Raw genomic sequence first — 16,017 nt, 5'->3', positions numbered from 1 at the left:
ATACATCCATTAATATATCTTCTGTGTGTTTTACAAATGTGTATGAATTCTATGAATGCCAGTGGGGGAGGATGCTATATTGAGATCCTTTCATTTAGGTAATTCTCCACGTATGAAAGTTTGTGTCTCTAAAAAGTCACATTTTCACGAGTTTGTCAGAAAAACATCCATGTTTTCAGCTTTGTGACGATGCATTTTCCAGCTGATCCAAAAGGGTTTTTAAAGACTTTATTCAGCTTAAGAAGTAGGAGAGTTTGTCCTTCAGCTTTTCAGAAACATTGATGAATAAAACGTGTGGGAATAGATGGTTTATGCTGGACAGGAAGGGTAGAGACCTGTAAACTGAAAAGGTGTCAGAGAAATGTAAAAAATACAGTACTAAGTTCCTCGAATTTGTACAGTACTATTAGTAGTGTGTGTGTGTGTGTGTGTGTGTGTGTGTGTGTGTGTGCGTGTGCGTGTGTGTGGTTTATGAAGGGTGGCAGAGGTTTTCAGACGTGACGGTGGAGGAAAAGAGGTTTGAGTTAGAGAGTGATGAAGGCTGACAGACGACCTGAGCAACGAGAGGAGCTGAAAGAAAGAGAGCTTTATGTCCCAGAACACACACACACACACACACGCACACGCACGCACGCACGCACGCACGCACACTGGAATAGAAATAACACATCATGCAGAGCACACACGTGTACTAACAGAATTCATATACGTTCACATTTGAAACTGTTTAAACACACACAGAGTACACACTTAAACAAACGGACTCTAAAACACAAATATACTGTACATGTAGAAATACACACTAAACTTCCACAAAGTGTTTCCATTAGCTTTACTTTAAATTGATTCTTTAAAAAAAATGTGTCTCCAATCTGACTGTCTGCACATTATAGCATGGAGACGTTAGTGCTTTTATTTCAATATGGTTAAAAAGAAACCGATTTGATTGGCTGTTTGGGAAGAAAGTTAAAACAACACACAATATTCAGACTATAGCTGCAGCAATTCATTAAAAAAAAGTACATTTTAAAGTCAATAAAACAAGTTATTCTTCATGCAAAGATGGCAGAAAAGGTTATTTTTAGACACTCAATTATATCGTTTTCTTTCTTTTCTGTGAATATTGTTATGTTTGATAAAGACAAGACATTTAAACTAGACATTGGGAAACTAGGATTGGCATGTTTCTATTTTTTTCTTACTTTAAACAGACCAAAAAATGAATCTTATACCCTGAAGATTAATCCATTTAAACTAACTGTTAGCTGCAGCTCCTATTCATACCAATAAAAGTGAAGAATAAGAGTCGTCAGTAGACAAAACTTAAAATATAAATGTTCCTCCCTGTTGTTTAGTAATTTGATTTCAGTCACATTCAAAATTAGGGACCATTTGATTATTCTTGTAAATGTGAATATTTGCACATCATCTTGTTTAAAATGACTGTAAACTTAATTTTTATATATCAATATACCAAGTTTTTTGACGTTTTACAGACAACAATCAATTTCCTCATTAATTAGGAAAAATGGTTGGCAACTTTATTGAAACAAAACAATGACGACTTGACGCCACATACAAACACATAAAGTATAATGATAGAAAAACTGAAACTTATTTTGGTATAGTAAACACGCACACACTAAATGCAGTCACCCTTTAAAACACACACACGCACACACACACACATACACACACACACACACACACACACACACACACACACACACACACACACACACACACACACCACACACACACACACACACACACACACAGCGGGTGCAGCAGTTCTGGCTTCATGCATCTGTGAGCGCGCCAACCGAAACAAGCCCTGCTGTTTTCTATCTGCTGCACACTTTTACACGTTTACACCACTGAGTGGGGACCACCGACACGTTCACCTGCGAGTCTGACCTCTAAAACAAGCTGCGTTTCATGAAATAAAACTTTTGATAATGAAGCATTTACAATCCAAACATATACTAGCCTTAATAGTGTGATCAACTTTGGCTCTTTGCTTTTTCTTTTTTTTTAAAGCTTCAGCCAGAAAATGTTTTTTCCTCATCTCTTTCATCTGCCTTTCTGGAAATGTTCCCGGTGTTTTATGCATTTTCTCTGATTAATGAATCCGTACTGCTGTTCTGGACATCTGAACACATTTCAAATCAAAGACTGTAGTTATTTTGTGAACTTTCAACAACTCTCTGGAGGTTTTGACAGCATGCCAGTGGTGCTCATGGGATCTGTAGCTGTTAAATTCTAATATAATCGTTGTTTTAAGCAACAATGACGCCAGGGACGGTTAAAGGAGCCTTTAAACTCATTTTCAGGTCGATACAAGTATGTAGTGTCTCTACTGTGACATGTCTGCATGCTTTAATGTTCAAAAAGCTCTTTCTCATACTGCCTGTGCTGCAGCACCTCTTTTCACCCTCTGTCTGAAACCAGAGCCCAGTCTGCTCTGATTGGTTAGCTGGCCGGCTCTAATGTGATTGGTCAACAGATTAGAGAAGTCCCGCCCCTTAGCCTTCCCCAGGAAAGGGAACACCTCAAAAGGCATAATAGGGCCCCTTTAAAACGGACCATCATAATCTCATGTTGCTTGTTGGATACAGAGCTGTGGTTACTTGTGTCTGGAATAATGAACACTAGATTGGTTGGATCAATTAAAGTTCCACATTTTTTGTTTTTTGTCTATTTAACTAAAGACAAACTGTCACACCTTCATTTGGAAACGCATCTACCATGAGCCAGAGCTCAAGCTGCTTCTGCTCGCTCTCTGTTGGCTGATTTTAAGCTTCACTTTACACGCAGCCAGCTCCCCATGTTCACCTCCGCGATGAAGCCAAATGTAGTTAATAAGAGATTTCTTTGACGTGACTAAAAAAAACTCAGTTCAGCGGGACTTCAAATGACATCTGCTGACTCAGAAGCCTCGGCCAAACTCCACAGCGTGTTTGGCCGAGGCTCGGTGTTAATTTGCCGTCCCGTGGAACATAAACAGAGAAACATGTCATCAGCATATAACACCGTAACACTGTCACTTTGAGTGGGACTTCTATGTTGCTGAATGCGCACTGAAGAGAGAGAGCAATGCACTTCAGTGTCAGGTCAAATGAGGGAGATTACAATTCAAAATGTGACCTCTAGCGTCAATTTTGGACGTAAAAACTAATTGTATAGGGAATGTAATCCGTACACAACGTCCCCAATACTTCCATAACTGCTTCTATGGACGTATAGAAGCAGAGGCTCTATTACCCCAAAAAGCATAATAGGGCCTCTTTAATGTTTGCTCCCTGATCATTCAACCTACGATACGATAATACTTTATTGGTCAGATCAAGTCTGAAATGTGACTTGCATCACAGCAGCTCCATGTGTAACATCAACAGACAAATATCAAGACACAATACATGAAAAACAAACAACAAACATTTAACATAACATCACAATCACTGAGAGACACCATTTTCAATGACCCCTTAGCGTGCATTGTGTTGTCATATCAAATCAAATCAAATCAAGTTTTATTTATAAAGCACATTTAAAAGCGATTTTTGGTCGAGCCAAAGTGCTGTACATGTAATAAAAACACATTACTACAATCACAATAAAAGACAATAAATTACAACAGATATATATATTAAAAAAAACACAAGGAAAAGTCAGGAGTCATGCTCCGCTCTGACTAGAAGGTCAACATGTTTCTGACAGCTTTTATTATAATTAGTCAAGAGTAACACACAATATTGTTTATGTGTTTGGCTTTAGGGTTAGATTTCTTGATGCAATAATTGGAAATGGGTAAAAGAAAGGCAGGTGGATGGTAATGAAACTATACTGTAATGACTTTATCGAGGGAAAGGCAGAGCAGTAAGCTTTTCAATGACTAGCAGTGTCTTCTCCAAGATGGAGCTTGGGTCTTTTATCTCTCCGCCAATGGGTATATACATTAAGGAATTTCCAGGATGTAAAAATACAACTGGTTGATAGGAAGAAGTTCATGATGAGAAAATGCAGCTTCAGCGTCATGCACAAGTGTCTTTTTGTTTTGTAAATCAAAAACAAACTGGCAAAGTACATTCCTTACTCTCTTCTACTCTGCAGACGTTGTTATAGTCCACCAAAATATGGTTGAATGCACTTTAAACAACCTAATAAAAAAACCTTAAAGTTTGCCAAGAAACATCAAATGTGAAGTACAGTTGTTCTGTCTGCACAACCCGAAGTCGCTCTGCTCTGCACATGTGAGATAAAGTCAAAAACAAACACATAAAGCAGACCATCGCTATACTTTAAGAACTGTTTGTGCAAAGCTTTATTATCCGTGGTCCGTTCGCCAGAGAGAAATGGAGACGAAGAGAGTCTTTATTTTCCAGTTTGGACCATTTCTCTTCAGCTGGCGTCAGTGGGAGGGTCAGATGAAGAAAAGCCAATCCAACGCTTCAATAAACGGGACCTCAGCGTGAGACGGGCGACTGGGATGAAAATGAAAGTATCCTGCTGAGAGAAAGACGTAAAGGAGGCTGCACTGGCTCTAAATACACGTTATGGTCCAGGTAGTGGACACTGGAACATTTCAGCGATACATACTGGGTTGGAGCTAGAAAACATATCCAACGGGTGCAAAAGATTAAAGCAGGGGGGCACGAGAGCTCTGTTTAAACATTGGGGTCGAGAGATTAAATTAAATATATTTGTGACACAACGTTTTAGACCTTCGGGATGGACACATAGGGAGGGAGAACATTTGAAAGACTGGCTGTACGGAAGTTATTGGTGCTTGGTGTATTATGTGATATTGTAAATACAAATGTTTACGTTATAATAGGTGATGTGAACAAGCAGTGATGCAGAAAATAAAGAACTTAGATTAAAATTCCTGCAATATTTTAATGGAAATGTAACTAAAGTAAAAGTGACATCTATGAGAATACTTGAGATCATTCTTGGACGTGCATCTCAGTTCTTCTCTACTCCTCATTTTCCACACACGTCTGATCCTGCAGCAGACTAAATCCATCTTCTCTTCCTTCTTTTCATCGCCCACAAACGTCTTTCTCTCCTTCAGTTCACAGGTTGTTATGAAGCCGAGTCGTCACAAACCATTAGCAGGTTGTGTCGTACCTCTCTCAGCTCTCTGAGGATCGAGAGGAGAGAGAAGGAGTGTGTGTGGAGTGTGTGTGGAGTGTGTGTGGAGTGTGTGTGGAGTGTGTGTGGAGTGTGTGTGGAGTGTGTGTGGAGTGTAAATCAGCCTCGGGGAGCTTGCGGTTCCTCCTAATGAGGCTGAGAGCTTGTTTATGGAGTTACGCATCATTTTTATGATTATTTCCACCTTCTCAGGCTCTGCGTTGCTGTGTTTCGGGCGCAGGGAGGCCCGGTCCTCCGCTGACTCGGGGACCGTCGCCCTAACCTTGGCCCGGCACTGTTAAAAACACTGAGGAGAAAATGAGCCTCATTAAACGGGCAGAGAAAGTGCAGTAAAAACACCGGGCTTTAGCTTTTTTTTAGTGTTTCTTTTAGATGAAATGCAGCATTATGTGCCACCATCCAAAAACTGAGGGGGGGATGGAGGGGGGGGGGGGGGGGGGGGGCACAGAGAGGATTACGAAGCAGGGTAAACCCAGACTGCCCTCATCAAGTGGGGAAATCTGTGCAGGGAAAGGACACGAGTCAAAGCATGTGAGAGGCGCCTCAGAAAAGTGCTGAGAGGCTCCGTGTACACGAGTGCTAATGTTAGCTAGCTTGCTGCGTAACATCGCTCTACAATCACAGGAAAATACAGTAAATAAACTGAAACATACCAAGAGCATTTAGCTAATGTGTTCTAGTTGTGATTAGTTAATTTAGTTTTTCCTCTGTTTATGTAAGTGCCTTTAAAATATCGTCTTTAAGCCAAACGAGGAACTTTTCTTTGCCTTTTTCGAGAGAACATCACATAAGCTTTCGCTATAAAACTGTGTTACGTTCTACGTGCTCTTTGAAGCCACATTAGGCAGGATTTTCCTTAAAGGGGACCTATCATGCAAAATGCACTTTTGTACGTCTTTTATACATGAATATGTGTCCCCGGTGTTCCAGGGAACTCACCAAGTGTCAGAAAACACAACCCTCTCTATTTTCCTCCATACCCAAATCTCTAAAAAAGGGGCTGCAACGGATCTGATAAAAACTGATCCAGATTTGAACACTGTCCTGACGTCAGGACAGTGGCGCTACGGCTATTGGGCCAACTCCACCAATCAGGAGGAGACAGCCACGGCCATTGCCGTTCGAAAGCGCTGGAGACGCTGTAGTACATATGCCAGGCCTGTAGGTGGTGCTGTTCTCACAGAATCAGCCCTTGCAAAAACAGAGCTAAAAAAATTCAAATTGAGCGAAATGAGGCATGGCTAAAATGCATGATCTGTTTGGTATTTTGAAAAAAAAAAAGTATAAATATGCCTTATATAGGTATGGTCCTACACTATATTATTCAAATATAGCATGATAGGTCCACTTTAAAGAGCAAGCACACATGTCTGTATATGCAGAGTACCTTCTACTCTTCTGCCTGTATTTTGTGTTATTCTCACTTTGCTGCGTTCAGGACGTTTCAGGACTTCAACATTAAGAAAAACACTACAATAATGTGCAAGATCCTTAGCGCCAATTAATGGAAAGATACGGAAATTGCGTACACAGCGCCAGAAAAATGCCAATTATATAGCGGTAAATCCTTTATGGTCTTTGGGTTCATCTAGGTTTGGCACCTGCTGGTAAACACCATAAACCTTGTTGAGCTGGTGAGGAAGCGCTGACGTTGAATGTTGTTTTAACAAACCACAACCGATATATCCTGAGCACTTTGTCTTTGAAATGCTGGTTAATGACATTTAGGTCTGGGCTAAATTGTTGACGTTGGTCACATGTGTACCAGCCAGTTAAACATTTTTTTGATTTCTTGTTGAGAACATACAATTAAATCTCTCTCTCCTTCTCTATGTGTGGTTTAGGTGACGGCCTGGATAACGGCATGGCTTCTCCGAGCACGGGGGACGACGACGACCCCGACAGAGAACGAATGCACAACAAAAAGAGAGGCATCTTCCCCAAAGTGGCAACAAACATCCTGAGAGCCTGGCTGTTTCAGCACCTGACGGTAAGACCTGCTTCTTTCTCACTCGCTGGGTTTGGCATTTACTTACTCAAGTCAAGATGTGTGTGTGAAAGGCTTGATGCAATGTCATGTTCAGTTATATATATATATAGTACCTTGAAAGATCTTTGTGTTGATATGCAGACATGACTCTCTCCTAGTTGACTCAACTGAAGGACTTACGTGCATGTACACACTCGGGGTGGGAATCACACGTTTCATCCCAGTAGGATTAAACAAGTCTTTAGAAAATGATATATCACAAAGTCTACAGCAATGGGATTTCGATTTAAATCAATTCAGGCGTCTGTGATCAATATGAGACGATATGATGAGCCCATTGAACACGATCAGTAACATTTGTATCAGCGCACGAAAAGACAATAAAATATGATTAGACATTTTTAATACTGGACTCTATGGGAGGGAGTTGCATATGGACACACATGATGAAAAGGCGTGCCATGGGAATTTCAAAATAAAGGCCTACCTTCAAGATGAGATAGATACACTAGATAGCTGATCTGTAACGATGTTATCACTTTGAATCAATTATATTTTAACGTGGATCATTAGTTAATATATTACATTACATTACATGTTACTTGTTAGATGCTTTTATCCAAAGCGACTTACATACTCAATACTGTGGACAATCCCCACAGGAGCAATTTGGGGTGAAGTGTCTTCAGGGACACAACGACATGCTGACTGCAGTGGGGTTTGACATATATTGATCCATATCGATGGATTGTTAAACCCCTATTATGCACATGTTGAAAATGCAACTTCACTACTTTTATTTTGTAGAGACTTGAGCATGCTGTGTGTTGAATTTGAGTTAGCTTTATGCTAACTCTTCATTACAGTATGCATCGGTACTTTATTATGCTGGGTTATAACCAAGCTAGCCCCTTCAGTAGAATAAACAACAGTTGCTTTACTTAGCATCGTGAGTGCTAACAGAAATGATATCATATATTTGGTTCATTTGTGCTGAAAATAATTTGAAGACTTAATGAATATATACACAAATAGCAGATCACTGAGTTATTAAAAAAAAGTCAAATTGCAATAATTTTTTTAAATCATTAAATATAGGTTATTTCACGCGGAAGACATAATGAACGGTCACGAATATTACTTTAAAGCTGTGTCAAAGTGGAATTGCAAATAAGTTATTTAGTCATCAGTTATTACTTCTTTCACATAAAAGTGTTTGGTACATTTGAGCTTAAATTAAATAACAGATAATTGCATGTTAGAATAATAATAATAATCTTTATTTGTATAGCACCTCTCATACAATGAGTGCAGTTCCAGGTGCTTCACATAGACATTTCACAGACAATTGATATCACATAGCATACAGTTAGCAGTAAAAGACATAAAAACTAACTCAAAATATCAGACATAATGAACATATATGAACAATAATGAACATATTAAATCAGCGTAACTGTGTGTGAATGGTTGTTGAAAAGCTCCCAGGTAGAGTCTGGCTCGACAGTCTCTCTAATAAACACTTAATCAGCTCTCCTGGCTGTTTTGGGAGTTTTGAACCCGTGACCTTCCACTTCTGAGCCGACGTTTCGGTCCACTTTGAAGTCTCGTTGACCTTCTCACCGTCCCACCTGCTCACAACCTGAGGACAGGGGTCATGACCTTTGACCTCTGCTGCCAGCCAGGTATTTCACCTGTGGGCTTTTTCTTCAGAGGCGTCTTGACAGAGGAAAGGCAGAGTTCTGACTTATGACTGAAAGGAATGTCATTTAACAATTTCTGTCTATTTAAACGTCAGGGTTCAGTGGAAAAACACCATGTAACAATGGCCACTGGTGTCTCATGTTTAGATTGATGGATATTCTTTCAGAAGAACATGTAAAGTCCCGCCTAATTATTCTCTAAAAGTGACCTTCTGAACTTGTCTTCATCAGCGGGTATGCATGCTTGAACACATGTATACAAGGTTTTTAATGACGCATTACAGGAAGAGACAAGTGCTAACAGGTGTAGCTGAGATGAATAAAAGAAAGGAGTGACACAATGAGTTATTTACTCGGCAGGGAGGAGCGTGCTCATGAACTCTGCAGCAGCATAACGCCCACAATCAATCAATGCTAAAACGTCCAACTGTAGAATAACAAAACTATAAAACTGATTGGCCAGTGAGCTTTGTCAGTTCAAACAATGAAAGTTATACCTTTTAACCTTTTAATACCCAGAAGTATTCAAGATTGAACTGAGTGTAAGAGACCCTTTGACTGTTTTTACTTTTCTCTTTTCACTTTGCTTTGTTCGGGGCATCAATCCGTAGAAAACATTTGTCTTATTTGTGGCAGTATTCAGTCGTTCAGATTCTTGGCTTTGGGTTGATTCATTTCTTTGTACCACATGGTTTAATTTGAAATCCAGAGGAAATACCAGTTACTTCTTAATTTGGTTGTAGTGTCTCTACTTTAAAGAGTCCTCTCCTGCTGATGTTCAGGTGTATATCAGTATGTAGTGTCTCTACTTTAAAGAGTCCTCTCCTGCTGATCTTCAGGTGTATATCAGTATGTAGTGTCTCTACTTTAAAGAGTCCTCTCCTGCTGATGTTCAGGTGTATATCAGTATGTAGTGTCTCTACTTTAAAGAGTCCTCTCCTGCTGATGTTCAGGTGTATATCAGTATGTAGTATCTCTACTTTAAAGAGTCCTCTCCTGCTGATGTTCAGGTGTATATCAGTATGTAGTGTCTCTACTTTAAAGAGTCCTCTCCTGCTGATGTCCAGGTGTATATCAGTATGTAGTATCTCTACTTTAAAGAGTCCTCTCCTGCTGATGTTCAGGTGTATATCAGTATGTAGTATCTCTACTTTAAAGAGTCCTCTCCTGCTGATGTTCAGGTGTATATCAGTATGTAGTGTCTCTACTTTAAAGAGTCCTCTCCTGGTGATGTTCAGGTGTATATCAGTATGTACTTTAAAGAGTCCTCTCCTGCTGATGTTCAGGTGTATATCAGTATGTAGTGTCTCTACTTTAAAGAGTCCTCTCCAGCTGATGTTCAGGTGTATATCAGTATGTAGTGTCTCTACTTTAAAGAGTCCTCTCCTGCTGATGTTCAGGTGTATATCAGTATGTACTTTAAAGAGTCCTCTCCTGCTGATGTTCAGGTGTATATCAGTATGTAGTGTCTCTACTTTAAAGAGTCCTCTCCTGCTGATGTTCAGGTGTATATCAGTATGTAGTGTCTCTACTTTAAAGAGTCCTCTCCTGCTGATGTTCAGGTGTATATCAGTATGTAGTGTCTCTACTTTAAAGAGTCCTCTCCTGCTGATGTTCAGGTGTATATCAGTATGTAGTGTCTCTACTTTAAAGAGTCCTCTCCTGCTGATGTTCAGGTTCATATCAGTATGTAGTGTCTCTACTTTAAAGAGTCCTCTCCTGCTGATGTTCAGGTGTATATCAGTATGTAGTGTCTCTACTTTAAAGAGTCCTCTCCTGCTGATGTTCAGGTGTATATCAGTATGTAGTGTCTCTACATGTCTCCATGCTTTAATGTTCAAAAAGCTCTTTATTTTTCTCATACTGCCTGTGCTGCAGCGCCTCTTTTCACCCTCTGTCTGAAACCAGAGCCCAGTCTGCTCTGATTGGTTAGCTGGCCGGCTCTGTTGTGATTGGTCAACCGCTTAGAGATGTCCCGCCCCCTAGTCTATCATGTATTTTATTTATTTTTTTAGACATTGTCTTTATTGATATTTTCAGCCTATCATGTATAATATGTTGGAGCGCTAGCCAATAGAAGCACAAGTGTTACATCGTGATGTCACTATGTTCAGGAAGTAATCAAAGCATTACAATGGTGGAACTTTGGGATTTTAGCCTTTGCAGACCATTTACACGCACACAAACCATATAACACTCTACAGGAAAGGGAAAAACCCCAAGAAAGAAAATGGGCCTCTTTAATGTGATTGGGCCGTACGTCTTGCTCTTGTCATTGGCTCGTACTTTGTCTGACAACAGGGGAAAACAGCCAGTTGAGTTAGCACATCTTCCACTGATACTTTGGTGAATTACCGTTTTAATTAGACCAAGCGAGAAATGCAAGGCAAGGCAAGTTGATTTATATAGCACCTTTCAACACAAGGCAATTCAAAGTGCTTTACAAAATTGGAAGACATTAAGAGCATTACGAAATGGTGCAGCAGAAACACATTATAAAATTAGAAAAATGTAAATAACTAAGACGAGATCCGTGATTTTTACTTAGTAGAATGAGACACAATCACGCTCAATTTCCACTCCTTCGGTTACTGTGAAAGCTCAGCTCGGCCTTGGGTTAAGACAGGGTGTGTCTGAAGGATTAAATCAAGAGTTTTTCCCACAAAGCTTTATATTAATATGTCTGTGAATCAGCGAGATACATAAATCAAATTCCAATATTTCTAATAGTGCGAACCTCTGACGGGAAATATTATTTTTTACGAGTGTGAGGCTGAAATGAAGCGTCCAGTTAAAGTGGAAGAACCAGCAATGGCTGACTCATAGTTTTGGCTGAGGCCAGCAGAAATACCTCCTCCCCGCTTTCCTCCAAACATGGAGAGGCTAAATCTGTCTCTGCTCGTCGGGGGTCGAGACGCTGCCAGGACAGAGAGTCCTGCAGCAGATGGGAGGGGGAGGAACTGTACCTGAGGAGGGAGGGAAGGAGGGAAGGAGGTGAAGGAGGTGAAGGTTGTGTGAAGGGCAGCAGCAGTACAATCAACGCAGGAATACAAAACACACAGCGGAGAAAATAATGAAGCAGTATATTGTTACAGGATGTGTATTTTGTAAATTGTGTAATTTTTGTATTCTTTTGATCTTTAATATTTGTGTATGCATGCTTCTTAGGTAACATTAAGCTGTCTTTGGCTCTTTTCTGCTGTAAAAAATGTAAATGTCCCCTCTGTGGGACGAAATAAAGAAAAACATCTCCAGATACTCAAGTGGAAATTCACTGCATAGAAAAACATGCATTTTCAGTTCATTGCATCGACTTTAAGTGAAAAAAGATCTCTGCACTCCTTACGTGTAAATTGAATACGAGTGTATGAAGGAAGGTGTAAAAGCAACATGTGGATATTGTCTGATCCAGAAAAAGTATGAGAAAATAATAACTTAAAATAACTTTTTTGTAATTATTACTTATAATCTTGGGGCATTTTTAAATCCTCATGTCTCAGGCCTTGCAGCAGCATTGCCTCTGTGTGTGTGTGTGTGTGTGTGTGTGTGTGTGTGTGTTCGTTCTGGCTTCATGGCTTACTCCCCCTGAAGTCGTCCACAAACTCCAGCAGCCTCCTCTGCGCCACAGCTCATAAAAGCCGAGCCACAAACCGACGTGCTGTTTACACCAGACACACACACACACACACACACACACACACACACACACACACACACACACACACACACACACACACACACACACACACACACACACACACACACACACACACACACACACACACACGTCACACACCGTACACACACACCCTTGCGTTTTTACGTGTTTATTTCGTGTGAAGGTGCAGAAACCAACAGAGGCGTCCTCCCTGTTAGTGTAATTAGTGCGTAATCTACCTCCCTGTCGCTCACACATGTTATTTGCCTCCTTAAATGACTTCTCGACAAACCCGAGCACAAACAGGTGGTGGAAGCTTTGTGTACGCTGCCATTTGTTTACAGTCGCCCAACTCATTAAAGAGCTGCTTTGGCTTACAAATTACACATGTGACTCCATCAAAACAGCTGGAAAGACTTTGCACGTCCAAGAGCGGGCAGAATATTTGCACACGAAAAAACTCCAGTTTCGGTGTGAAGAGACGGGAGAAAACGACTGCAGTACGTTCAATGCAGGAATAAGGAAAATAATGAAGCAATTAAGAGGTTTGAAAACTACATCTCCAGATATTAAAATGTGTATTTACTGCAAAGACTAATACATGAAACTGGAAAACTTGCAGCTGTTATTTGTTTTCTTAATTTTACAGCTAATTGAATTAATAAAATATCTCTTTAATATAAGTGAATTAACTACTTGACATAATTTTGCTCAAAGCTGGTTTATTTATACAATTAAATACAAGTTATTAATTCATTTATCTGGTTACATATTATGATTAATTTGGCAAATATTATGCCTACTCATGGGCATTATAAAAACTACTTATTTATACAGTAAATGATCCAAGAGTTAAATATATATATGACTGCCATTAAAACCTTGAAAACTAACAAATTGAAACCAAGGAAAAGTATGAATTTCTTCTAATAAAATATATAAAATGTTACACCGTCAAAAGGCTGGAAAAGGCGAATAATTTCACGATGAATTTGAATTATTTTACATAAAAAAGCACTTCAACAACATCCAAATAACAGCTACCTGAAAACCCATCTGCTTCAACTGTACCGTGGCAATTAAATACAAATAATACAAAAATAAAAGCACTTTAAAAGGTTAATTTAGGCCATGAAACTAATTCTCAAGCACATACAACCGTCTGCCTCGCTTGAAGTGGATATATCAGCTCTCACTTTGTTGTTCAGAGTTTTAATCGTTATGGTTTTTATTAAAAACATAACAGAATTACAATAAAAAACCGTCAGGCCAAACTTCAAAGTGAGCGCCACAATTACAGAGAAGGACTTAAGTCTGAGAAATGGGCCTCCCGAGCCGTGGTTGGACAGATGAGTTAGCAGGAAGCCCTGGCGCTGACCCTGCCCCCCCCTCCCTCAGGGGTCAGAGGTCACCGGGACACCTCCATCCATCCATCAGCAGCTGTTTACAGCCTCAGATGCAGATGTGGGTGACGGCGAGGCCACGGCGACCCGCAGGCAGCAACACGTGGAGAGATAAACCAAACCTCCAGAAAACCAGAGATGGCAAACGTACACATCCTTTACTCAAGTAGAAGTACAGATACTCGTGTTTAAAAATACTCTGGTAAAAGTAGAAGTACTGACTAAACTTCTTTACTCAAGTAAAAGTAAAGAAGTATGGGCTTTGAAATGTACTTCAGTAAAAAGTACCCATAACTAGCAGCTGTTTTAAAGAGTACCTGACCTCCCTTTATATTAATAGAACAATAATGTCATTGTTAGCTAATGAATGTTTCCATGCTGAACAACGGCAACATGACAACGTTTTCATTGGTCCCTCTTCTTTAGAGAAGACCAGGAAATGATGGATACACGGATCGTGTTCAAATCAATAGGCACGCAATGACTCTAAATATTAATGATCACGCCACCAAACACACATTCAAACTAAAGGAACCAGCCTGTTTGGAAAATGTGAGAAGTAGAAAGTACAGGTATTTGTGTTCAACATGTAAGAAGTAGAAAGTACAGGTATTTGGGTTCAAAATGTAAGAAGTAGAAAGTACAGGTATTTGGGTTCAAAATGTAAGAAGTAGAAAGTACAGGTATTTGTGTTCAAAATGTAAGAAGTAGAAAGTACAGGTATTTGTGTTCAAAATGTAAGAAGTAGAAAGTACTGATACCAGAAAAATGTACTTAAGTACAGTATCGAAGTATTTGTACTCCACTACTTCCCACCTCTGCCAAACACCCTCCACCAGTTACAGCACCTCACCAGAGTCATGCCTGTGAAACACCAATGGGAAATACATGATCATATTACCTAGAAAGTGTGTTTCCATCCACCAATTTGGATGCAAATGCCAAAGATTCTATTATTTCCATGCACATTTTCAATTTGCTCAGTTAGAAAAAACATCAGGAAGCTTTTGTAAAAAAATATTGCCTGAAAGTACTTACCTCCATGTATTGTACAACTCAAAATGCACCCCAGGGAGAGAGGAAGTGCAGAATGCATCAAGCTGTCATGGGATGTATATTGAAAGCTAACTTGTGTGAACTTTGAAAAGCAAATAGGTGCTGACGGCTCAAAAATAGCCATCTTCACAGTTCTGACTTTTAAGAAAACGTATAGAAAGTTCGTATAGCCTAGACCGCAAACATAAAAATACTCTTCACCAGAGGCTTAAGAGTGAAGTCAATGAAACAAATAACAGCAGTCAATGGTTCAAATACGCTTCTTGACTTAACTTCCAGTCTCAAGTAGCTCACATGCTTACTGGCAGTTAGCAAACTAGCTAGCCTGAGGAGATTTTGGATCATGATCGAGGCTGAAAAGCAAAAACCTTTTCCTGGCTGCTTATTATTTGGGTGGTATACGATGCTGCTTGTGTTGCAACTGCTCGCATGTAAAAAACAAAACGTGTTGCATGTGTTAGAAACTCAGAATATCTACCTTCATTTCATCAAAGCTAGTTTTGGATTTAAGGCCCTTCCAGAAAAGTCTCTGCTTTTATTTCAAGCTACTGTATGTTCAGGGAATTTGTTGTACCTGATTTATTTTCTGGAACAAAAGCAAACTTGTCTCAGTGACAAAAGGGTTTCTAAAGCTAATATATCTACATTTTTTAAGAAAGAAGTTTCCCCCTAAATGATATTTTTAACTTTGCACAGAGATAAAAGGTGTTATTGAGTATTTAAAACAAATCACCCTGAATGTTTTTTCCTTTAAAGTGTAATAAATAATATGAATCAATTGCATTTTAATTTTCCTGAAACAACTAATCGTCTTAAAAATACAGAAAAATCTTGCAACAAAGATTCAATCCATCTAGGTCGGACGTCGTTATTTATTAACTTTCCCATGAACCAAATCTCTACCTTTTTTTAAGATAAAAAGTCCAACAATCAGGACTGCAGGTCGTCTAATCTGAGCCTCTAGCTCTCTGTGTTTGGTTAAAAAATAGAGGCCTCTGTGATCAGACGTCCATTTCCCCGCGGTGTGAGGAGGGCTGTTCACCCTGCAGT

At 39.6% G+C, this 16,017-nt stretch overlaps 1 protein-coding gene across 1 annotated transcript in view; it reads left to right on the top strand.

Annotated features, from left to right (window-relative positions):
* The window catches only part of LOC117481811 (homeobox protein Meis1-like), a 53,646-nt gene that overhangs the window by 18,180 nt on the left and 19,449 nt on the right, over positions 1–16,017 (top strand). Inside the window, exon 8 of the mRNA XM_034129707.1 lies at positions 7,002–7,147. Within this exon, the coding sequence (XP_033985598.1) occupies positions 7,002–7,147 (146 nt within the window). The remainder of the gene's footprint in view (positions 1–7,001; positions 7,148–16,017) is intronic.

The sequence above is a fragment of the Trematomus bernacchii genome, unplaced genomic scaffold (assembly GCF_902827165.1).
Source record: "Trematomus bernacchii unplaced genomic scaffold, fTreBer1.1, whole genome shotgun sequence".
Classification (NCBI taxonomy): Eukaryota; Metazoa; Chordata; class Actinopteri; order Perciformes; family Nototheniidae; genus Trematomus; species Trematomus bernacchii.
Note: the sequence above shows the minus strand (reverse complement) of the source record. Positions and strands in the feature narration are given on the sequence as shown.